The sequence below is a fragment of the Hermetia illucens genome, chromosome 1, assembly GCF_905115235.1.
Source record: "Hermetia illucens chromosome 1, iHerIll2.2.curated.20191125, whole genome shotgun sequence".
NCBI classification, from domain to species: domain Eukaryota; kingdom Metazoa; phylum Arthropoda; class Insecta; order Diptera; family Stratiomyidae; genus Hermetia; species Hermetia illucens.
This window is the reverse complement of record NC_051849.1, coordinates 10,708,705-10,733,843: the sequence shown is the minus strand read 5'-3', so window position 1 is coordinate 10,733,843 and position 25,139 is coordinate 10,708,705. Positions and strand designations below refer to the sequence as shown.

Genomic DNA, 25,139 nt, shown 5'->3' with positions numbered 1-25,139 from the left:
CTCAGGTATAGACACGAATAGTGTAACTGCTGATGCGCAAGGCAATTACATCGTGATGGATGATGCTCTGAAACTCGAACTTATAGGGGAGCACTTTGAATCGCTGCATCGGCCCAGAACGGACTTAGAGCCAACGTGACTTTCGGAAATTGTAGAACGAGATGTCCACAATTTCAAATATAGCCTGAACGGCACCACAGTTCTCAATTTAGCTCTGCGTTGCAGGCTGATCTCACACCGAGTGATAATCTGCTTGATTACTTTGTCTCATGTGGGGAGTTAACTTCCATATTTAGAAGAGTAAACAATAAGAGATCGTCCGGTATGGATGGCATTCCCAACGTGGTCCTCAGGCATTTACCAGACGTTGCCATTCGTAATTATTGCATTTTGTTCAATAATTTATTGAACAATTCCTCCTTTCCAGGACAATGGAAGAAAGCCCGAGTATTCCCGATTTTAAAGAGAGGGAAGGATTCATCCAGCCCAATCAGTTTGCTGCCTAACATCAGCAAGGTGTTTGAGATTTTCGTATTGAAAGCCTTGAACGGGCATATCAAGAAGAAGGAATTATTGCCGAACGCGCAATTCGGATTTCGATCTGGACATTCGACAATACATGCAATAACGAAGGTAACGTCTGATATTTGCTGGCGGATCAACAATGGTGAGTACGTAGGCGCTTGCCTTATAGACATGGAGAAAGCCTTTGATACCGTCTGGTTGAATGGACTGATTTTCAGGCTCCTGAAGAATGAGTTTCCCAGTCACCTCGTAGCGATGATGTGTAGTATGCTGTATGGCAAATGCTTTGTCATTACGGACGGAAATCTCACTACTAACAGAGAATTTCATGTTCTGAATGGATTACAGCAAGGGACAGTGACTACGCCTACACTTTTTGCGATATTTGCCGGCGAATTGCTCAATACTTTCGATTTTAATAAATCTCCTAAAAGGTCGTTGGTTGCCTTTGCTGACGATCTGATAGCCTACACGGCGCACAAGAAGGTAACTGAGGTGCAAGTTGAACTTCAGAAGATGTTCAATGATATTAAGTTCTTCACGAACAGTTGGCGGATGAAAATCAATGCGCAAAAGTGTGAAACGATTCTGTTTCGAAATTCCTTGGCGTATGCCAGTAGGAACTTGAAAAGGAATTGGAGAGATTTCCACATTGTCGCGAACGAGGATAGTTCTGAGCGCATTCCTCATAAGAAGTGCGTTAGATACCTGGGTGTGCGTCTTGACGAGCGTCTCCAATTTAACGAGCACGTTAAAGTCGCGCTAGAAAGCGCTCGCAAGGCATTCATGTCTCTTCGAAGACTCTTTTATGCTCCACATTTTAGCCGGAAGGTTAAGATTATTTGCTATCTTACTTTGGTTACACCGGTGCTCACCTACGTGTGTGCTATCTGGTTTAATTTGAGTGCTAGCCAAATGGAGAAAATAAGGATCTTTGAAAGGAAATGTCTGCGTGCTTGCACGGGGCTTAATAGGATTGCTTCGTCAAACTATGAGCACTATGTAACTAATGAAGTGATGTATGCAGTTGCTGGTGTGCCAAGAATCGACACAGTTATCGTCAGATTGATTCGGAATCATATAGTGCGATCTGCTTCGCATGGTGAGAACCCTTGGGTTTCGCAGCCGTTCTACCCAAATGATGGGTATTTCGAGAAAACTCTCAGGACAGGCTTCATTCCTCCCGAAGCGTTCCTGTATCTTGACAGGAATGGTCTAATTCTTGATTCTGCCGGTGATCCGGTTATGTATCATATACATAGATGGGCCACGGACAAAAGGATAGAATACTCCCGAATTTGACAGTGGGGGCTCCGGGATTCGACTGGAGATACTCCAGAGCGAGAGCAATTGATATTAAGCGGGATGAAAAAGAGAAATCTTGGTACTGGTGGCTGCGGGATGCCGGTTAGCGGTGGCGTGCTCAGTTCTGCCATTTGCTTCTTGGTGGGGGCTAGTTTTAAGAACAACAATTTAAGTTAAAAGTATTTTTTGAAGCGATCAAATATTTATTATTACTTTTATATTTCTTTATTTGCCACTAAGGCCAAGTGAATTCTGTTGGGTTTTTGACCATTTCCCGACAACTTATTGTAAAATTAGATTTTTATTTCTTACTGTTTCTCTTCTCTGTCTGTAAATTGCTATTCGAAAACTTTGAGAGCCCACAGTGGCCATTAGCTTTAAGTTATTTTTGTTATTTTAAAAGATTGTTTTTTTATTGTTCATTTTTCCAATCTATATACTATTGTTACCTATTTCTTAAAAATAAAAATGATTTTAAAAACAAAACATCTACTTTAGAATTTAAAATATCGCAAACCGAATTTTTTGTTAATTTTGCCCGTTTTCCACAAAATTAATGCAGTTTTCTAAATCAACAGCAATAGTTCACAAAAACCACACCGTCGCTGGTGTAAGTAAATTGCTGCTAACGAGCCGGGACAGACGATGTCAATGTTTGACATTTGGTTTGGTTGGGAGTAGGTGTCCGTGGGCTCCTGTTCGGCGCGAATATTCTCAGACTTCTGTAGACATGTCAATACCTTTAGCGTTAGCCAGTGGGACTGGCCGTTTCTATAAACATTCTGCAAAGATAATCAGATTCGCCCGTCATGGATGCACGAATAGGCCGTTTTTCCACATTGTTGTTATGGAGGTTAGATCATGGTTTTTGGTGGATTTAGATTGTTTACGTTATTTTAGAAGGAGTGAGGAGAATACCTCATTGCGAGCGTAGACATTTGTAACTAATTATGTGGAATTTTATTGTTTTGTTGTGACTTAAATTTCGGTACTTCGTAATCACAAGAAACAAATCCTTTCAGCGCCGAAAGGCTCAGCACCAGCCGGTGATCGAGCAGTTGGGGACTTACGATCCATTTCCAAATGAACACGAGGAGCATCTCGTCGCGTTCAATTTCGAGCGAATCCGTTACTGGTTGGGCAATGGAGCACATTTGTCTACGCCTGTCGCGGAGCTCCTGGGAATCGCCGGATTGCTACCCATCCACCCGCGGACCTACATGACAGCTTGGAGGAATCGAAGGGCCGCCGAGGAAGCTGCCGCTAAAGCCAGTGAAAGTGGGGCGGACGCGAATAAAGCACCAGAGAGCAAAGAGGGTGGAAGCGGTACGAGTTAGTGTTATTAGGGTTTGATGTTTCGTTTGTATGTAGTTAATAAAAGGATCTAAAAGTAGCAGCGCGTGTCGTCTCTTTATATATCTTTCGAAGTCTCGGGAGTGGAGCCATGGGAAAGTCTTGTGGCATGTTTTGGGTGATGCAAAAAGTGGGCTCAACCGGGATTTGAACCCGGGACCTCTCGCACCCAAAGCGAGAATCATACCCCTAGACCATTGAGCCGCTTGGGAGGATTCGCTCCAATATATCTTTTCAATTGGAATCCATCCCGAGGAGTTAACTTCTTGCCCCATTTCTCTGTTTTTCGAATTATCTTCACAGGAATTTGGTATTGACGCTTCCCCGGAAGGTGCATCCGCATGCCTCCCTCTCATCCGCCACTTATATCACGCTAATGATCAAACTTTTTCGACTTCCAATCAGCGACGTGCCTGCCGTGAACTTCGAATTGTAAGCGACTTCCCTTCAAGGACTGCCTGCAGGCAGCGCCCACATTTTCCTTCGAAAAACCTCAACCCTGAACGAGCCCGGGTAAATGCGAAACGAATAGGCAAACATTTCCTTGAGTTTTGTATTTTAATAAAGAACGTTCTAACAGCAAACACTTTGATATATCACGTCCCGTCTATTGCTCCTTGCCTGTCGTCCAGTTCTTCGCTGGATCGCGCATAAGAGTGAAATCGTGTTCGTGAAGTGAAATCCAACCGCGTCCCTTTTGTTCCGGGAACAAATCCCATCCCTCCATGATTGACAGCTTCTTCGTAAGACCCAGGAGAGCTAAACGACACAGAAAATAATGACATTAAAAACCTCTTAAACCCAGCAGCAAAGCCGCGAGTCCCAATCCTACCAAAGAAGGTTCCTGTTGCAATGCCGGCCGCCAAATTTCGCTTCCACGCTCCATAAACGGCTCCCGCACAATATCCTCCAATGACATAGTTTATCCTGAAATTCAAGAAGATTAAAAAATGAAACTAATTTTCTATTCGCGAATGCATTCGAGGCGTACGTGTCATCCTTTCCACGGACATTGGTGGCTGTGTAGGTTCCCAGCGTAAACGCCGTCGCGATTCCCATGAAGGGACCCGTGATTGAGGCAATACGACCGATTGTTGGCAGGTATCCTTGGGGCTTCGAGAACAGCACAACATCATATATGGACCAAATTAATCCTCCGGTCAGAGCTGCCTTGTTAGTGGCAATCATTTTTCCCGATAAGTCTTTGCCTTCCGGCTGATCGTAGTATTTTGAGTTTAGACTCATGTTGAAGGGAAGTGTGAAGTGTTATGCAGGCAGATGAGAGTCCCTGGAATAGAGAGATTTGCATAGAGATTTCTCACAAGCTTGAATTAGTTTGCTGGGGGTTAATTGGAAGAAATTGCAGGAAAAGTGACACAAACCCGTGTGGACTTATTTACGTAACTTTTGCTGTCAAAGTCAACTTGTCAGAATTTTATGCCGTCAGGGGTGTGCTCATTGGACGATACAAATGGAAACGTTCAATGATGGGTAGAAATTTCATGTTAGGTGTTTTTGACTTTTTCCTTCTGGATAACCCCCAAGATTTCATCTCCTCAAACATGGCTGAAATAGCTTTTCATGGATCCGACCTTCCAGAACACATTGTCTTTGGTTACACTCGCGTGCCAGTGGAGGACTTCATACCTAAGCCTAGACAATGTATTAAATGGGGGCGCCTATTTCACAGCTGTAATGATACGAGTGGTTATAGGAGATCAGGTCGATCATCCTGAGTGGCAGAGCTATACCAAAAATCTAAACAAATTGGCTAAATTGACCGTGAAGGTCCGCCCACAAAGATTGAAGCTCCATCAAAGTGCTCGGTCGACACTTTCTTGCAAGCCTCTGTGCTATCCAGGCTCGGGAATGTGGGGGGGAGGGTCCTTTGAGCGCTTTGATGGAGCTTCAATCTTTGTGGATAGATTTTTGGGATAGCTCTGCCCTCTAGGTCGTTAGCGGCCACTCAGCATGATCGACCTGATCTCCTATAACCACTCGTATCATTACAAATGGCGCCCATCGTGGGGCCAAACATTTCCTGGACTCAGGCCTTATTTATTATTTACAGGTTTTCTGAATCAAGTGGAAGATAGCCTATTCCGGCTCCCAACTTCGTTTGGTGGTGTCGGATAGATAATCAATAGATTCTCAACATTGTTCCCGGCTAGGCTCCACGTACACTTGCCTTTAGATTTCTAGTTTTAGGTTTCACGCCTTTTTCCCCGGAAGCAAGTGTTCCTAAGCCTCATTTTCCTTTCCCACCTTGTAACGTAGAGTTTCCTGTCCTATTCTTGGTAGAATACCATAAGAGCTAGTCGTTTCTTGTGTTTGTATTGAGATTTGACGTCTCGTAGGTGATTGCCTTCCAGAAGCCTCTGGATCTACGGGCCTTTGCGGCTATAAGCTGAAAGGTATTGCCGTCCGAGCTTCTGAGGAGTGTCATTCCCTAACTTTATGTGAAACGGCTGTCTCTTCGTTTCAGAATTTGAAGAAAATTAAATATTCTTTCTTCTTCGTAGGGATGAAGTGACGGGTGAGATGAATCCTTGATGGAATACGGAGGTAGTCGGCTATATGCTGTGCCGTTCCGTCCTCAATGATTCATCTTCACTTTGTTCTCTGACTTCAGACGAGGAAGATTGAATTCTCGCGATCCTTTTTTTTGATTGTTTTTTTTAGTATTCTACGACGGGGAGTAACTCGATTGTTGTCTCTTCATAAAAAACACTGTGTGTGGAAGTTTTCTGTACACAGATGGAAAAAAATTATGAGGTTGGGATGGCTTTTTGGTCATCCGAGAGTTCTGGGGGGAGTTTGGTTTCTGGTGGAAGCGAATGAAGCGGTGCGTAAGAGGAGAAGTTTTTCTTTTGAGGAGTGGAGGGTTTCTGGAGAAGCGAGTGAAGCGGTACGTAAGGAGGAGGTTTTCTTTTGGGGAACGCTGAAGGAGTGCAGAAGAAAATGAGAGAACAAAGAGGAGGCGAAGTGGTACAGACGACAGAGTGAAAAAAGTGACAGTTGGAAGGAAAATAAGTGAAGATTTTTCGGAGAAAAATAGAGGAACCCGACCCAGAAAACTGACGCCGCATCGTGTTAAACCATAATTCGAGTGTATTTTAAAGGAATTATTCTGAATAAATTCAGGCAGAAGAAAGTAGTGCTTTGCTTTGTGTGACGGGATTGGTTGTGATTTTCAAACGTTGTGGAAACAGGTTTTGAACAGCTAAGAAACGTGCGGATTCTAGCATAATATATTGATCGTTTCTGTAAGAATTTAAGCAATACGCCTGCTGGATGCCAAGTGGATCATATTTTGTCCAAGAACGAATCATCAAGTTAGCGTAACATAAATTGATAAGGATGAATTAATTTTTTTATAAATTGTTTTTTTTTATAAAATTTTTTTTTAGAATTTGTACACCAGCATCAATTCGAGCTCGGAGTGACGACCTGGGTGGGTCATTGTTTTTATTTTCTTATTTTGTTATTTTCTTATTTTTTATTTTCTTTTCCTTCTTTGAATTTTACCTATTGTTTATTTTTATTTTCATTTTCTATATTATAATTATTGTTATGAAATTTGCCGGAACGATGAATAATGAATGATGCGTAAATAATCTAACCGTAGTTTAAGGACTTCCTCCCTTTAGTATCCTCCTTTCTCCCGCGGAATTTCTAAAAGGGACATCCTCGAAATGAATAACTGGCCTGAGGATGTCGAGGAAGGGTGGGAACCTCAGAGGCCGTGCCTCATACAAGATCTGAGGCGGAAGAGACAATAATTGAGACGGTGATCCGTCGTGGATCTTCCCCTCCTTGATCGCGGCACTCGGGTCCGGAGACTTACGGCTCCACGCGCGCGGTCGAGCGGTTTTTTGTTTTCTCCAATTTCCAATTTCCAGTTCGCGTTCTATTTATCATTCGATAGGCCGTCGCGAAATCCTAATTAACGTCTATTGTAGAATCCGGTGCGGACCCACGCATCGGAATAAACACGTTGTTCTGTAGTAGTGAAGCGTGAGAGATCAAAGCCTTCAAGAGACCCCCCCCCCCCCCACATTCCCGAGCCTGGCTAGCACAGAGGCGTGCAAGAACGTGTCGACCGAGCACTTTGATGGAGCTTCAATCTTTGTGGGCGGACCTTCACGGTCAATTTAGCCAATTTGTTTAGATTTTTGGGATAGCTCTGCCCTCTAGGTCGTTATCTGCCACTCAGGATGATCGACCTGATCTCCTATAACCACTCGTATCATTGGGAATCCAGCGTTGCATTACCTTGGCACCAATATGGTGACCAAGGCTGTTAACCAACCAAACTCACGAATGCGCGAGATAATATATGGAACCGGACGGCACGTGCTGGAGCTAACACGAACGCTAGCAGTTTGACGAGATGTGGGCCGGAGTTGTTGGTTTTCTCATATTATCTCCCTGTCTGGACCCAGAGATTTAATCACGTACCTTGACTCATGAGTCAATAAAACTAACCACACCGATTGCATATATCCTTCAATCGTAGCGCCTACACCGGTTTTTACGATCGTTGCGGGGTCGCTTACTTATGACGACAGAACGTTGGACTGTCGTAGCGGAAGGTCGCCGTTCAAACCTCACTGGTGGCAGACGGATTTGTAATTGTGACTAGATGTCGGATACCAGTCGACTCAGCTGTGAATGAGTACTTGAGTCAAAAAATCTATAATAAATAATCTCTGGCGAGCGCAATGCTGATCACATTGCCTCCTAAAGTGTACTGTAGTGCACTGTTACGGTCTTGAATGAAGTGCTCTAACACACTTCAAGGACCTGATCCAATGTGGATTGTTGCGCCAACGATTTTTATTATTATTACTTTCGAGCGTTATAGTGATTTTTGAAAGGCATTTTTGGCGACGATTACCAATTCTCCTGGCCAGTCGGCTCAGTCGTTAATAGTCGAGGAGTTGCAGGAAGTGTGGGGAAGAGATCAAAGATTGCACCGGAGATCCACGGTGTATGTTATGTAGTGGGAAAGAGGGCGTGGACGGCCGGCATATTGCGGGAAGCAGCAGATGTCCGGTATATAGGAGGGAGCTGAACCGCACAGGCAAATGAGATTGATACAAATCAATCTCAATCACTGTGAGGCAGCTCAGGACCTGCTCTCGCAAACCATTCGAGAGTCGAATGTCGATGTCGCGGTTATTTGCGAGCCGTACAGAAACTACGGCGGTGCGACTTGGGCGGTGGATGCGTCTGGCAACGCCGCAATCTGGGCGTGCGGAAGACAGGCCATTCAGGAAGTCATGCCCCCCCCCGGCAGCCGATTTTATAAGGACGAAGGTCAACGGTGTCCATATTTACAGCTGCTACGCTCCTCCTAGTGCAACCTTAGCATAATATGAGGAGATGTTAGACAGTCTTGTGTTGGACGCTAGAGACCGCAGCCCTAAAATCATTGCGGGCGATTTCAATGCGTGGGCCCTGGAGTGGGGAAGCCGATCGACGAACACCAGAGGTCAGATTCTGTTGGAGTCATTTGCGGAGCTGGACATCGTGCTGGCCAACGTTGGATGCGTGCCCATCTTTCGAGGAAGAGGGGCGGGTTCGATCGTCGACCTGACATTTGTTAGCACTTCTCTGGTGAGGGAGATGGCTTGGCAAGTGAGTGAGCACTACACCCACAGTGACCACCAGGCCATCTTCCTCCGCATTGGGAAGTGGAAAGGCTAAGGCGGTTGGCTGGTCTACCGGAGCTTTTGACGAGGAGATATTCCTGGCCGCATTGGAGGGAGCCCATGATCCGGATGGAACAGCGGTGGAAAGGGTCACACAGCTGTCTCAGCGTGTAACCGAAGCATGCGACGCTACGATTCCACGACGACGTTTGCACCACGGCAAGAGGCCAAACTACTGGTGGAACACGGGGATCGCTGCCTTGAGATCCTCTTGTCTCCGAGCGAGGAGACTTTCCCACAGGACAAGAGGAAGGCCGTAGCACCAGGAGCGTAAGGAGGAATACAGGGATCTGCGAAGCAACCTTAAGAAGGCCATTCGGAGAAGCAAGCGGGAATGCTACCAGAAGCTCTGCATGGAGGCTAATACGAATCCGTGGGGTACAGCCTACCAAGTTGTAATGAAGAAGATCCGCGGGCGAAAATCACCTCAGGTGACATGCCCACGGCTCTTGTTGCAAATAATTACAACACTTTTCCCGCAGCAGGAGCAGGACGAAAGAGAACCCCAACTGGCAGCTCAGCAGGACGTCTTCTCGATCCCTGATGTTACCGAAGAAGAACTTTGGGAAATCTGCAGACGTATTGGGGACAGCAAGGCCCCGGGATTGGACGGAATTCCGAACAGGGCTCTGAAGGTGGCGGTCAAGGCCAGACCAAGGTGGTTCGCAAGCACATTCGAAGCGTGCATGGCGGAAGGAGTGTTTCCCACCCAGTGGAAGAGGCAGAAGCTGGTGTTGCTACCGGAGCCCCGGAAACCACCTGGCGTGCCCTCTTCATATCGCCCTATTTGTCTCTTAGACACCATGGGGAAGATGTTGGAGAGGGTGATATACAACAGGCTGCTCCCGTTCATCGAGCTTGCGGGTGGTCTTTCGGAGCGGCAATATGGGCTTCGGCGAGCCCGTTCTACGGTCGATGCAGTAGCAAAGGTCGTGGAATTGGCTCGAAATGCAATGGCCATGGGCAAATGCTGTGCTCTGGTGACGCTGGACGTCAAAAATGCTTTTAACTCAGCCAACTGGGGCTGGATTAAGGGCGCTTTGGCCAAACTGGGTGTTCCTAGCTACTTGACTCGGCTCATCGAGAGTTACTTTTCGGACAGACTTCTCTGGTACGAGACGGACGACGGGCCGAAGGAGTACATTGTGACAGCAGGTGTGCCTCAAGGTTCTGTATTGGGACCGTTGCTGTGGAACATAATGTACGACGGAGTGCTTGGCCTTCGCGTGCCGGAGGAGACAACGCTGATTGGTTTTGCGGACGACTTGGCGGTAGTTGCAATTGCAAAGCATCCCGAGGACGTGGAGCTTTATGCAAATGAAGCCATTCATACCATCAAGTCATGGTTACGAATGGTCATGCTGGACCTGGTGGACGAAAAGATGGAGGCGGCCCTCATTACCAACCCTAGGAAGAACAACACGGTTACCATCCAGGTTGGTAATCGTGAGGTCGTCTCAAAATCGGTTGTCAAATACCTGGGGGTGATGATCGATGCCAAGCTGAGTTTCAAGGGACACTTGGATTATGCGCGAGAGAAGGCAGCAAATGCCAGCTCATCCCTTGCAAGGATGATGCCTAACGTGGGAGGGCCGAAGTATAGTCGCAGGCTACTCATCGCGGGAGTGGTGAGGTCGATCCTGCTGTACGCGGCCCCTGTCTGGGCGGGAGCGTTGAACCACGCTGTCAACCGGAGGAAGATATGTTCGGCATACCGGCCAATTGCGCTAAGGGTGTGCAGTGCATTTAGGACGGTGTCGACGGAGGCAGTGTGTGTCATCGCAGGAATGATCCCTATAGATCTTCTAGCGAGCGAGGCACACTGGCTCTACGAAAAACGGAAAGCAAATCCAGCCGAGGTGAATGCGGATTTCCGAAAAGCCATCAGGAGAGAGTTGTGTGGCAAGTGGCAACAACGATGGGATAACTCCGACAAGGGCAGGTGGACCCATACATTGATCCCGTGTATCGAGAAATGGGTCAACCGAAAGCACGGAGAATTGAATTACCACCTGACACAGTTCCTTTACGGGACACGGTGGCTATAGGAAGTACTTGCATCGCTTCGAGTTGGACGAGTCTCCCAACTGTCCTGAATGCGGTGCTACACTCGAGGACCCAGAGCACATTATGTTCCATTGTCCCAGATTTCTGCAGCAGAAAAGGAGGTTGAACAGCATCTTAGCCCTCCAACCTGGTGGAAGAGATGTTGAAGTCGGAGGATGGCGGTAAATGAGGCAGTAGCCGTGGTGCAGACAAAACTCCTGGAGTTGGATCGAGCTCGGAAGGCGGCGCGACGGAGACGCGACATGGACGAGCTGGTATAGCGAACCAGAGCCTCCCCCGCGAAGTAATACTTCACGGTGGTCCCGCGGGGAGCGGCGGAAGAGTAGGGGTGGTTTTAGTGGGTGTGAACCCCACACACTGCTGCAACCTGGCGCAGCAGCGTCTTTCTAAGATTTCCACCTCCATCCATAAAAAAAAAAGTGTTAGGTAACACGTCCAGGAGTTCATCCAGTACCATACTCCACATCAGCGGCGATAGTACTCCACCCTGTGGACAACCTTGAGTGGAGTTCATCGCTACTTTTGTGTATGGGGATGATGAGAGCCTCTTTCCACAAGCCGGGAAAATGATTCTTTTCCAGGCTTTTATTGAAAATAAGAGATGGACCTACCAGTTTTGAGCAAAAAGAGGTTTGGAAAACCATCGTAGCCAGGTCCGACATTGGCATCAAGTTTGCCAATGAGGTACTTGACAAGGATAGGGGTAAGAAGGCGAATGGTAAGCGATGCGGGGCAAGCTACATCCACTATCGGGAGGAATTCGGAGGAAAGAGGGGGAACATAGACTGAGGTAAAATAGCGGCAGAGTAAATCACAAGATAGTTGGGAGGAGTTAGTTGAGAAGCCAGAAAATTTAAGGGACGGAGGGGATAACTGAGGAGGGCAGCGGGAGTTGCGAATGTGGGATCAGAAAGGTTTCAGGTTTCCGCGCTTTAGTGAGTCTTCCACACTAGTCAAATATTCGTTTCTGAACTTACGTATTAAGGATTTGACCGAGGAACGTAGAGCATCGTTTCTAGACAGGAACTTCTTCTTCGCACTATATTTTTGACGTAGTATTTTGTGAACTTCAGTGGTGAACCAGATGGGGTAAGAGCGTAAGCACTTAGGAGAGGAGGGCACGTAACAAGGAAGAACATCATTCATGACCGACGAGTGGTGCGTACCAGAAACGCGCAGGATAGAATAGTGGAGGAGGAATGGAAGCTTCTTGGGAGCTCCCGGAGGAAGATATATTAATCGAGGAGTTGCTCAGTAGGGACCTTCTACTATGATTCTGACCGAGATTATCTGCAGTGGCAGCAGCGGAATTTTGAGATATAAATTTTGAGTTTATATTAATTCCTGCAACCTTGGAGGTAACAATTTTATTTAATCAAACAAATTTCTTTCCAAAACGTTACAAAAACATGTAACAATGCAGTGTTCCTACAGTCCGCCTAACGTCGCGACATTCGTTAAAGCGAAGAATGTGAACTTGAGCAAGAGCAGTTCATGGCGCGAAACCGCTCAAACCACATAAACATTATCGCAGAGAATAGGGGATTACTACAGACAAAGCTTCTCTTAAGAAGGCCGGGATGCAAAATGTCTTCTCTTTGACTTTGAAATTCATTTGCCGACATTGTCCGATAGAATTTCTCATGGAAGTCGCCATACTTCTCCCCCGTTCCTCCTGCATGAGTTTCTGAGCACATAGACGAGATGTCACTTGCCATACCTTACACATGTGTTAGTTAGAAGAAAAGCTAATCAGGAGAAAATCACTGCCAAAGGGAAAACTACAGTGGGAGCCGCTCATCTGTCAGTTTCGTGCAATTGGGAGAGGTAAATAACATTTTTCGGTGGCCGCTTTCTGAATTGTTCATCGTTTTGTCGGCTTTGTCCGGTTTGTTGGTATATTTTTGCTCTGAGTCGTCAATTTATCTCGAATGTCCTTCGTGATAAAGTAATAAAATTATCGGAATATTTGCGGTGAAACTTTTGGACTGTTGCGGTGTAGCAAGTGATTATCTGTATCTGATTCGAGGAACGAGTTAGATCGGCTGCGGCGAGAGTTGTGGATGCAGTGTACAAGGGTAACAACTCGATGAGGTGTCGCCGAGCGGGCTATGTGCTTCTTTCCGTCTAGAGCTCCTTGAATTTCGCTGTCTGTGCCTCTTGTGTTATTGTGCCGTCCCATTTGCATGGACATCCTTTCTGACCTACGTTGTGCGAGTCCTTTCAGTTCGTCGGGAGTACGTCTCGTAGAGGTGTTGGCATCCGGCGTGTATCCTTCCCTAGTTCGGCAGTATTCGGGGATCTTACCCCCGCAGTTATCAAACCTTCGTCCACTAGCTCTGTCCTTGGGACCGTCTTGAGCTGATAGTGTGCCGGTACAGTGAGTGAATCGGTGCGTCTGCATGCTTTCCTCAATGGACTGTGAAGAATAACTTGTAGACAACGGTGGTGCTAGTGCAGTCTAATTCGGGAACAGCTCATCAAGCACTCAGCTCGCGCAACGGTGCCCATCCGGCAACGGCTTTCCCTTCACAATCACTTGTTTACTCCACACGCCCTCGCCCGGAAGCTGCGTGTGCTATTTCTGTTCAGAGTCGAACTGGAAAGAGCGCGTGGAGCGCTGCGCCAGCACTGGAAAAACAATCCCACGAAAGAAGGTCAATTGGGAGCAGGCGGCTGCTCGTGTCATGTAGTAAATTGCTGGCGTACAAACTCAGGTAAGTGCCCCCAGTTCGTCATCAATGTTATTGTCGTCGGCTTTAGCCGGGATCTATGGATTTCTTGCACTCGGTCCTGTCTTGAACCGATTTCTTGGACTAGTCATAACTGCCATCGTCTTTGGCGACGATGTGGCACCACAGCTCCCAAGGTGGCACTCACTTTTCCGTTCTGCTTTTGGCACGGCCCCAAATGTGCCGCGCGCTGCGGTTGCATAGTCATCGTAATATTTCGTGACCCCTTTTCCTTTGCCACGTTCTGGTCCCTGAACATTGCACCAAGAACGAGTGCCGTACGGGCAGCAGACTATTTACTTTGCTAATTGATTCTGCTCTTGCGATCGCATGTTCTGGATGGCGTGCAGAATGGGAAGGAGCCGAATGTCGTCTGTAAGATGCTAAGATGTTGAGTGCTAATCACTTAGTTGTGTTGATAATTGAGTTGCAGCAAAATTTCACTACACGCTGAGCATCTGGTTATTTATGGAAATGCATTCATAAAATTGGTTTTTGGGTCTAGATTGCTCGAATGTGAACCGCCCCCGCGCATTATCATGCATGTAGGTAACTGTTAAGTTGCTTTTATAGCGGAACCAACGTCTCAGTTTCATATCCATCATTCTGCGACTTTTACATCTTCATCAACAAACACAGTCTCCGCGGCAGTCGTCCTCAAATTTCAGACCTAAAGAAAAAAGTCGTCTCAAAAATTGATATCTGAAGACATCTTCAATTTTTCATCTTTTAATCTGGACATCTTAGGCTACTTTTAGAAGGCTTGCTATAATTAGACTTTGCCTAGCGGTATCAAAGTATGCTTAGAATGGGTTTTATTTTGAGATAATTTGAGTGAGAGAGTGAAGCCTTTTGTGCGCAACTTTGTAAGCTCATTGCAATTTTATATGCGTGCTTACATTTAAATATTTTTCCAAATAGAAGCTGAGAATATCAAGCTGCTGATAAGGACGTTAGTATATAAATTAATCTGAACCAAACAAATACGTCTCTGCACAAAATATTGTCACCCCCACTGGATAGACGGGGGAACTAACAAGGACCCTTCGGAAGATGCGAATTCATATTTGCATTTTAGGAGAAACCGGATGTTGCGTTGCCAAAAGCTATGTTCAGAACTGGCCAAGCTGTGGCGCGGCAGGATTCGCGGCATTCGAAATTTATTTCGAATGTTGCGAATACTAGTAGACAAATGACGCCACCGGCGCTCTCCTGTAGAAACATGAAAAGGTACGTTTTTAGGTTCTACCCATTTATTCAAATTCGAAAACAATTAATTTACAAACACCGAGAAGGTCGAGAGAAAGAGTGCGTAAAAGAGTCGGATGGCGTCGAATTTATATCCTTGCCGATCCATATAGTGAGGTTACTTTGTTGAGCATATCAGCTGTTGAGAGGCGTTGCCATGTTGGTGCTGTCATGTCATTACCATGTCGCTACACTGCTCCCTCCTGAGTAGTTTTGACGGTTAACGGCTGGAAAACTACGTATCGAATATTACTCGCCTCTCACTCGCTGGTTTCGCTCTTGGTCCTACATACGTTTTGGGAGCCAAACTTATTGGTCGTTGGGCTGCTTCCGTTGGATCAGATGTTACTTCGAAATAGGCAGGTTTTAGTCGCTCGACGCTGATATTTGTTGCTTTGCCCTGAATTTCCATTTTAAAAACGTTGTCGGAAAGTCTTTCTAACACCTTATATGGTCCTTCGTACGGATGCTCTAGCGGCTTCTTCACTCGATCAATCCGCACGAACACGTGTGAGCATGTAGAAAGATCCTTGTGGGCGAACACCTTCCATCTATCATGTCGAGAGATTGGCGTTGCACGAACTTGCGTCATATGGTGACGAAATTCCTCAACGAAAAATTTCGGATCGGGAGGCATTTCCTCGTCAAGAAAGAACTCTCCAGGAATGCGAATCGTTGTCCCATAGACTAGCTCAGCAGCTGTTGCGCCAATATCCTCCTTAACGCTTGTACGAAGACCGAGCAAAACCGTTGGCAACACTTCGACCCATTCACGGTTGTTGTGGCACATAATAGCTGCTTTCATCGATCGGTGCCATCGCTCAATCAATCCGTTAGAAGCAGGATGGTATGCAGTGGTTCGAATCTTTTTGCAACCCACTAAGTGCGTCAGCGACTGGAAGATCAAGGATTCGAACTGGGATCCTTGGTCCGATGTTAATATACATAGTAGGTGCTCCAAATCGTGAAATCCAGTTGGTGTAGAATGCGTCTGCGATAACATCTGCCGTAATTGATCGTATCGGAACCGCTTCAGGCCATCTCGTAAATCTATCGATCATAGTCAATACATACGAGTGACCTTGTGATTGCGTTAGCGGTCCGACAATATCGATGTGTACGTGACTGAATCTCGTGTCCGGCATATCGATTTGGCCATGCGATGGTTTTGCATGTCGTCCAATCTTACTTCGTTGACACGCTAGACATGTTCGTGCCCACTCGAGAATGTCCTTGGATATACTAGGCCAGACATATTTTCGGCAAATCAGCTTCTTCGTGACGCGTCCGCTTGGATGAGATAGTCGGTGAGTAATCTCAAATATTCTCCTCCTGAGAAGTATTGGGATATACGGCCGCATTTGGGAAGTTGACACGTCGCAGTACAACATTGTATCCTTGTCGTCAACTCGCAACTTTTTCAAATCCAAGGTCGTTTCAGAACGCAGTAGATGTTGGAGTTCCTCATCGTTTCGTTGCGCTGTAGCTAATTCTTCGGGCATTATGGCGACCGGCAATGTAACAGCACTAATTCGGGACAAGGCGTCTGCTGTAACGTTTTCCTCGCCAGTGACGTATATGATATTGGTCGAGAATTGGCCGATATAGTCCAGTTGCCTTAATTGCCGTGGACTAGCTTTATCGGCTTTCTGTTGGAAGGCAAACGTTATCGGGTTATGATCGGTTTTGATTAATAACGGACGACCTTCGACCATGTAGCGAAAAAAACTTGACTGCACTGTAGATTGCTTGGAGTTCTCGATCGTAAGTGCTGTACCTACGTTGTGTGTCGGAGAACTTCTTCGAAAAGAAACCGAGCGGTTCCCAAACATCGTTGTTCCACTGTTCGAGAACTGCTCCCATAGCCGTGTCCGATGCGTCTGATTTGATGGCCAATGGTGCATTCTCAATGGGATGTCGTAGTAACGCAGCGTTGGCAATTTGCTGTTTGCACTTTTCAAATGAGACATCTGCTCGTGGATTCCATTCGATTTTGCGTTTATCCCGTTTCCTTGCACCAATGAGATACTCGTGGAGAGGTGCTTGAATTTCGGCTGCATTCTGCAACGATTTTCTATAGAAATTAACAGCTCCTAGAAATCGTCGCAGATCGGCAATTGTTGACGGTTTTCCGAAATTCAAAATGGTTTCCACTCGTCCTGTAAGGGGCTTGATGCCATTTTCGCTCACCAAATATCCTAAATATTCGGCAGAAGATGTTCCGAAGCTGCATTTATCGACATTGATGGATAATCCGTATTCACGGAGTCGATTAAATATCGTCAATAAGTGCTTCCGATGCTCCTCGTTCGATTTAATCCGCGGAGTGCATGATCAATGTACCGCTGGAAAGTTTGAGCGGCATTACGTAGACCGAACGTCATTACTCGGAACTCAAAAAGCCCAAAAGGAGTAATGACAGCTGTTTTGGGAATGTCCTCGGGTGCTACAAGAATCTGGTGGTATGCTCTTGTCAGATCAATCGTGGAAAATACCTTGCATCCACTCAGTTTGTGCGCAAAGTCACTAATGTGAGCGATGGGGTACTTATCTGGGACGGTGATAGCGTTCAAACGCCGATAATCTCCACATGGTCTCCATTGTCCGTTTTTCTTCCGTACCAAGTGTAACGGGCTCGCCTACTCGATGGTTGGCAAACTCCCTGTTGTAGCATGTAGTCAAATTCGGCCTTTGCTTCGCGCAGTTTTTCGGGCGTTAATCTTCTGGGTCGGTCAAAAACAGGCGGTCCTTTAGTCAGGATATGGTGGTAGATATCATGAGCCATCACTTTCGCTCCGTCGGATGGAATTGTGATGTCGACAAAATCTCTCAGAATGTCATGATAACTTTCGCTGGACTTCAGTGTTATCATAGCACAGGTTATGGTGCCGGTGAGCTTTACGATGCAGGATAAGTTGGTCTTTTCGTCGATTATCTTCCTCCTGCGTAGGTCCACTAATAAGCCATAATGGTGCAGCAAATCGACACCGATTATTGGTTGTCGAACATCCGCTAAAACGAACCTCCAGGTAAACGGTCGTCGTAAACCGAGGTCGAGTGATATGATGCGATGTCCATATGTTTTGATTGGCGTATTGTTGGCGGCATAAAGCTGAAATTGCATTGGCGTGTGCTGATTTTTGTCTTTAGGCAAAACTGAAATATCAGCACCGGTATCCACCAGTAAATGCATGCCACTTTTCCGATCGAGTACTAGTAATCGGCTGGGTTTACTGTGAGAGGGGTCGTCCTCGACCGCCGAAATTCGGGACGACGAATTTAGTTTTCCGAAGTCGCGGAATTATTTTGCCACTTACATGGCGGTCGGCAATTACGCGCTTGTTTCCCAAACCGTTGATGAAAGAAGCAAAACCCTCGATTCCGTGAACCTGATCTTTGCCTTCTGGTGCTCCGTTGTTTGGATCGGGACCGGTTGCGTGTCGTAATTTCCAGTCGGTCAATTCGGCTCAATATTTGCTCCAAGACATCATTTTCCGTGGGTGCCTTCTGAACGGTGGAAATGCAAGGCAGTTGTTGCCTCTCGATCATTAAATCCGCCATTTTCGCCAATTTATCGACGTCTGCCTCGTTAGAAATTGCTAACACCATTCGAATATTTTCGGGCAATTGCTCAAGTAGCAACGATCTTAGCATGGCGTCAGTTACTTGTTCCCCGCCAGTGTTACGCAAGTCCTGCAGGTAATGCGATGGTCTCTTTCCTTCCAAATTCTTCCCTTGGAAAAGTCGTCGCAGCTTGGATTCGGCGGACTCTGCAAATGCTGCCAATATCCTCTCCTTCACGGCTTCGTATTTATTTGTTGCCGGAGGATTGCGTGCTATCGAGATCACATGCGGAAGGATTTCCGGCTCGGCAGATTGTATCACGTACTTAAATCTTGTTTCGTCCGACGTGATGTGATTAGTGTGGAACGCAGCCTCTACCTGCTCAAACCAAAATGCCGGGTCGGGTCGATAAAATGACGGAAATTTTTGTATGCGTGCCGCTTCCACGAATACGCCTGCTGGTCGATTAGCTATCGGCGGCAGGAAATCACTCTGAAGGGATGTTTTCGGCGTCTCTGGCGATTTGGATTCAGTGGCCATTTTGAAACTCGCGCTTGGTGTCGATTAAACGTATGGAAATTTAAGATCACTGCACTTTTTATTTTAACTCTAGTCGTCGGGGTCACCAATGTAGAAACATGAAAAGGTACATTTTTAGGTCCTACCCATTTATTCAAATTCGAAAACAATTAAGTTACAAACACCGAGAAGGTCGAGAGAAAGACTGTGTAAAAGAGTCGGATGGCGTCGAATTTATATCTTTGCCGATCCATATAGTGACGTTACTTTGTTGAGCATATCAGCTGTTGAGAGGCGTTGCCATGTTGGTGCTGTCATATCATTGCCATGTCGCTACACTTCACTCAGTTTAGACCTCGCCACAGGAGTAGAGAGCAGAGTGCCATGAAGGGACGGCAGAATGTCATTTAACAAAAATAATTGCTGGACTTCGACTGACAACGACCTGGAAAAAAAAGAATCGACATCTGCACTCCGCTTACATTTTGAGATAAAATTAAGTTTAACAGTATATAATTCATTAAATACTAAATTGGTGACCCCGCACGAATGCGCCCAGTTCAGCAACACCACCCTGGCGACTGAAGCTCATCCGCAACTATCACAGACTCTGGAATTGAAGGAACGACATCTCCTAGGTGTGTCGGCGCAATTTCATCTGAGGAGTCCCGAGGAAAAACACAACCAGAACCGGGACTCAACCGGTCGCTTGGTGTTCAATTGAACCTGTGAGTCGTCGCCGAGGGGATCCTTCGAAACGTTTCCGGCTTTTGATCTTCGCCGAACTTGCAACCCGCCTACTTGGACGACAAACTTGCCCGTCCCGTGCAGATCGTGCTGATTGGATACTGAACCCAAATAAAGTGTTGGCAGCGAAGTAAAACAGTAGAAACCACGGAAAGCACCTCGAGCCCAGATTGTGTCGCGCAACTCGATTTGCGCCCGCTTTCCCTTGAACGGAAAACGTGAAAATTCACCCAAAGAAATCACCTTCACGGTTTGTGAAGATTGTGATGAGGCTACTCTCCGGATCCGTGTCGCTAACCATTTCGGGATTTTGCTACATTGGTGTTCCCCGTCCTCCGCCGCCCGCCCAGTAAGTGAGTCGGCAAAACTAGATCACTTGCTGGCAGGTCTAACGTTGGGAGATCGAACTCTCAGCCAATTGCTACGCGAAATGATGCAATTGGGTGGGAGTAAGATCGACGACGAATTGATGAAATCGCTTTGGCTGCGTCGGCTCCCGGAGGGCACCCAGGCGGTTCTCGCGTGCGTCTCCGGTTCCTTGGAGGCACTGGCACGGCCTCAGCTGCCAGTGCCAAAGTGCACGAGGTGCACGCACGTCCGACCATAGCGGCAGTTCAACAGCCGCCGGACGAGGTGGGCGACTTAAGGCGCGAGATAGCCGCCTTAACAGCCAGTGTGGCTGAGATACGAGCGATGCTGGACGCTCAGCGTTCGGGCGCCAGATCACGAGCTCACTCGGGGTCTGCCACTCGAAAAGGGCGATCGAGTAGCAGGTCGTCAGGACAGTCCACGGACCGAGGGATTTGCTGGTACCATCGCAGATTCGGCGAGAAAGCCATCAAATGTACGATTCCATGTAAATTCGCGCCTCCAACAAAAAACTAGGTCCGCGGGGGGTCCTGGTGACGGCAACCCAGAACGCAGCGCCACGTCGCCTCACAATTTACCACTCTCTCAGCAGGCGCAACTACCTCGTGGATACTGGTGCGGAGGTTTCGGTTCTTCCCGTACCTCAGCACCATCGACTATTTCCACAACCACTAAGACTGGCAGCAGCAAATTCCTCCCGTATCAACACCTACGGGTATAGGCAAGCGGACGTGAGTCTCGGCTTGCGTAGGACATTTTGAGCGCCTGTCTGTGCGCCCAGAGAGCTGGACACGTGTAGGCACGTCCTGGTCAGGACGGATGCCGTCCGGAAGCCGCTGCAGCCTCCTTATGAAGGCCCGTACCGCGTTCTCGAGCGCGGAGAACACTTCTTCCAGCTCGAGATCGGTGGACACAAAAAGGAGGTCTCCCTGTCCAGGCTGAAGCCCGTGTGTACCCCAAAGCAACGGCGCGTTCGCTCTAAAGACTGATGGGGAATACAGTTCCGGATTCGGTCGCTGAAACCCCTCGGTTTCATCTAGGGGCGGAGTGATGTGGCGCGGCAGGATTCGGATGACGCCACCGGCGCTCTCCACTCAGTTAGACCTCGCCACAGGAGTGGAGAGCAGAGTGCCATGATTGGACGGCAGAATGTCATATAAAAAAGAATTGCTAGACTTCTAGACCTACTACTGATGAACTACCCTAAAAAAGCAATCGACAACCCGCACTCCGCTTTCTATTTGAATTTTAAAAAGTTTTTATGAAATGTATTGATTTAGGAATAGAATTTTTTTTTTTTTTAAATAAAATTAAGTTTAAATAAAATACAGGGTGCGGCATGATCCTTATGTTTTGGTGAATATTCTTGAGGTACAGGGTGCGGCAGCATAACTTCCTTTTTTCAAAACTCAATAATAACTATTGTATGCATCGGAAAATATTTATTTATTTTTTATAATGTGGGTACATATCTAAAGTTTTTATTTACATTGTTTTGAAGATCAAATCTGTTAGGTGACGTCCCCCATTCTCCATACATTGCGTAAACCGATTTCTGGCGTTTGTCATGACTCTTGTTAGTATAGCAGGTGTTATGTTGGCAATTTCTTTTTGGATGTTGGTCTTCAAATCTTGTAGGGTTCTTGGACGATTCACATAAACACGGGATTTCAAAAAACCCCATAGAAAAAAATCACAAGGGGACAGATCGGGAGAACGTGCCGGCCATTCCAAATCGCCTCTAATTGAGATAAGGCGCTCTGGAAAGTGTTCCCTCAAAACAGCTATCGATACTCTTGAAGTGTGTGCTGTTGCACTGTCTTGTTGGAACCAAGTGTCCCCCAAATCCAAATTTTCTAGCCGTGGGAAAAAAAAATCTGTAGCATGTTTACATACCGGTCCGAATTCACTGTCACTGTAACCTGATTTTCCTCAAAAAACCAGGGACCAATAATTCCAGCTGAGGAAATTGCACACCACACTATGACTTTTGGTGAATGCAAAGGCTTTTGATGCAATTCTCGAGGGTTGGTGTCAGCCCAGTAGCGCATGTTTTGCTTGTTAACCGACCCACACAAATGAAAATGGGCTTCATCGCTAAAAAAAACAATAGCACCCTCGGGAACGACATCAAGAAGAAGCTCACACGCGTTCATCCGAGAATTGAAGTCACGTTCTGAAAGTTCCTGCACTATTGCCATTCTATAGGGATGAAAATGAAGATCATCATGAAGAATTCTTCTCACAGAACGATCGGATAGTCCAAGGGCAGATGCGTGTTTGCGTGCAGAACGCCGTAGCGATCGCAACATTGACGCTCTCACTGCTTCAATGTTCTCAGGTGATCTAACGGGCCGAGGGACTCCAGTTCTTCCTTTTGTCGCACTTGCAGTTTGTCTGAATGTAGTGACCTATGTAACAATTGATTTGCGGTCTGGGACGGGAGCCAACGGGGCTAAATTAAAGCGATTCCGAAATGCACGCTGTGTTGCAATAACCGAACATCCGCTTGAAAAGTAAACCTCAACGGCAAAGGCACGCTCCTCACTATTCCAACGCATGATGGCGACTGAACCGTGTCGGGACAAAACTTTACAGTATCCCCTCTTGAACGAGACCACTAGCGCTCCGCTATGACATCAACTAACTGAGTGGCGCGCATTTTAAAAAAGGAAGTACAATAGGGTTGTTTCTAATAAAAAAATAATCTTTTCGTTTCATCCTTAGAGTGGACGAGGAGCGCAAGAGGAAAACCTCGTTCAAAAATTTAGATAGCCACTTCTGTTTAAAAAGTTATAACGCTCCAAATTGGGGCTATTTTCATGACAAAACGGAAGGGTTTCACTATGAACCCCATCCTCCAGGCGAAAAGAGGAGTATGAATGAAGAAGCGAGAGATTTTCTTTCTCGAAACCCCGTTAAAAAATCGCAGGGGCAACTTCCCTTAAAATTTAATGGCGTTTCAAATGTGTATTTTGATATCGTCATGGTAAAGTTCGATTTGCCAGCGCCACCCCCGGATTGAGAAGCGATAAAGAGGATACACAAAAAGAAGAAGAATATCCCCCTTTCAAACATCGTCGAAGAATTATCATGGTCTCCCGTTGAAAAGCTATGGAGCTCTGAAAAGGAATTATTTTCGTAACATTAATGAGAGGGGGCGCCACCTACCCTTCCATTCCCTCACCTGCATGGGTGCGGAAAGGAGTGGGGGCAGCCCTCTCGACAATCCCTTGCACATTGCGACGATGATTGCCTTACCAATAACGTCATTATCGCCGCTGATGTGGAGTATGGTAGTGGATGAACTCCTAGACGTGTTAACTAATACTGGAATACAAGTCCAGGGCTACGCGGACGATATTGTTCTAATCTGCAGGGGCAAATATGAAGATACCCTATGTGATAGAATCCAAATTGGATTAAGGGTTACTAGTGCCTGGTGCAGGAAGGTGGGACTGCGGATCAACCCAAAAAAAACCATCATAGTACCATTCACTAGGAGGCGTAAGCTGGATCACCTGAAAGCCATAACATTACATGATATGGAGGTGAAACGAGAAACAGAGGTCAAATATTTGGGAATCACGCTAGACCAAAAATTACTCTGGAAGACACATGTCGGAAACACTTGTCGGAAAGCCATGAGGGCTCTGATGACTTGCAGATCCATAGCAGGAAAAAAATGGGGTTGCAGCCCGGAGATACTACTTTGGATATATACTGCAATAGTAAGGCCAATGATTACCTATGGAGCGGTAATCTGGGCAGAAAGAACCCAACTCAGCATACAAGCCAGGGAATTACATAAGCTCCAAAGGCTGGCTTGCGTCTGTATCAGTGGGGCAATGAGGACATGCCCAACGGCATCCCTGGAGGTCCTTCTGGGATTAACCCCTCTCCATCTGCACATACAAATGCAGGCAAGGAGATCAATATTCAGGATGGCCGGTAGTATGAGTGAGGCGGGGAGCTGCCTAAATCGAAGGAAGATTGATATCCCTTCTAGGCGGTATCCCGAATTACTGATACCGAGGGACAACATGACAACGAGGTTTCACTTCGATAAGAAGTTTGAAACAAGTTGGAGTAACAAGGCAAACTGGGAGAGTGTGGCTGCGACATACGGCTTAAACCAGCAACTGATTACTTGGTACACTGACGGATCCCTCACAACAGAGGGAGCGGGTGCCGGTGTCATTGGTCCAAGGAAAATGTACTTTGAGCCAATGGGCAGGCACACTAGCATATTCCAGGCGGAAATTTACGCTATAGACAAATGTGCCTCCTTTAATCTGCAAAGGAACTACAGGGGGCAGAACATAGCTATTCTCACCGATAGCCAAGCAGCGATCAAGGCACTTAGGTCCAACCAGGTGAACTCTAAACTGGTATGGGAATGCCTTGAGAGACTGAATACACTCAGCTCGTCCAATAAGGTCTGGATACTTTGGGTTCCAGGCCATGCTGGGTTGGAAGGCAATGAGGCAGCGGATGAACTAGCCAAGAAGGGAGCAGAGATACCTTTACACGGGCCAAAACCCTTCTGTGGAATTGGAAACGGTTTCATGGCTATGAATCTAAGAAACGAAGAGAAATGGCTGAGGGAACTATATTGGGCGGGCCTACCAGGGATGGAGCAGTCCAGGGTGCTTATTGGGGGATACGAACCCATGCGCACAAAGGATTGCTTAAACCTCACCAAAAAGAATCTCCTAATCATAGTGGGAATTCTCACTGGTCATTGTCGGCTGAACTGTCACCTAGGGAAGCTAGGGATATCTACGGACACTGCCTGCAGGTTCTGTGAGGAGGAGGACGAAACCTCTATGCACGTCCTGGGACAGTGTCCGGCACTTGTGCAAAGTAGGTCAATACATCTGGGAGGACACTTAATACCAGATGCAAAGCTGAAACTTCTGGAAGTGGGGAGCATACTAAAGTTCCTAACGGTTACAGGCCTGCTTGAGATACTATGATCAACAGGTACACT

The 25,139-nt window shown here is 46.7% G+C and overlaps 3 protein-coding genes and 1 non-coding gene across 4 annotated transcripts in view; 2 read left to right on the top strand and 2 right to left on the bottom strand.

Annotated features, from left to right (window-relative positions):
- Positions 1-2,458: 2,458 nt before the first annotated feature.
- LOC119659400 (probable 28S ribosomal protein S16, mitochondrial) lies at positions 2,459-3,223 on the top strand. Its single transcript, XM_038067473.1, has 2 exons — positions 2,459-2,683; positions 2,853-3,223. The coding sequence occupies exons 1-2, from the start codon at positions 2,561-2,563 to the stop codon at positions 3,165-3,167; spliced, it is 438 nt and encodes a 145-aa protein (XP_037923401.1). The 5' UTR covers positions 2,459-2,560; the 3' UTR covers positions 3,168-3,223.
- A 92-nt stretch (positions 3,224-3,315) lies between these two features.
- Positions 3,316-3,387, bottom strand: Trnap-ugg. Its single transcript has one exon. It is a non-coding gene; the product is annotated as a tRNA-Pro (tRNA).
- A 331-nt stretch (positions 3,388-3,718) lies between these two features.
- LOC119658684 lies at positions 3,719-4,655 on the bottom strand. Its single transcript, XM_038066267.1, has 4 exons — positions 4,566-4,655; positions 4,175-4,471; positions 4,016-4,110; positions 3,719-3,942 (listed from the first exon to the last, which is right to left on the bottom strand). The coding sequence occupies exons 2-4, from the start codon at positions 4,426-4,428 to the stop codon at positions 3,791-3,793; spliced, it is 501 nt and encodes a 166-aa protein (XP_037922195.1). The 5' UTR covers positions 4,429-4,471; positions 4,566-4,655; the 3' UTR covers positions 3,719-3,790.
- An 8,756-nt stretch (positions 4,656-13,411) lies between these two features.
- Positions 13,412-25,139, top strand: part of LOC119648203 (probable beta-hexosaminidase fdl) — a 251,745-nt gene continuing 240,017 nt past the window's right edge. Inside the window, exon 1 of the mRNA XM_038049842.1 lies at positions 13,412-13,684. The gene's annotated coding sequence lies outside the window, so the exon portion shown is untranslated. The remainder of the gene's footprint in view (positions 13,685-25,139) is intronic.

Excerpts from the sequence above, each read along its gene's own strand:
- LOC119659400 (XM_038067473.1), top strand. The coding sequence starts at position 2,561 with ATGTCAATACCTTTAGCGTTAGCCAGTGGGACTGGCCGTTTCTATAAA. Across the intron at positions 2,684-2,852 it reads TCCACATTGTTGTTATGGAG|CGCCGAAAGGCTCAGCACCA; the intron begins GTTAGATCATGG and ends AAATCCTTTCAG.
- LOC119658684 (XM_038066267.1), bottom strand. The coding sequence starts at position 4,428 with ATGAGTCTAAACTCAAAATACTACGATCAGCCGGAAGGCAAAGACTTA. Across the intron at positions 4,111-4,174 it reads GTCCGTGGAAAGGATGACAC|GATAAACTATGTCATTGGAG; the intron begins GTACGCCTCGAA and ends CTTGAATTTCAG. Across the intron at positions 3,943-4,015 it reads TGCAACAGGAACCTTCTTTG|CTCTCCTGGGTCTTACGAAG; the intron begins GTAGGATTGGGA and ends TGTGTCGTTTAG.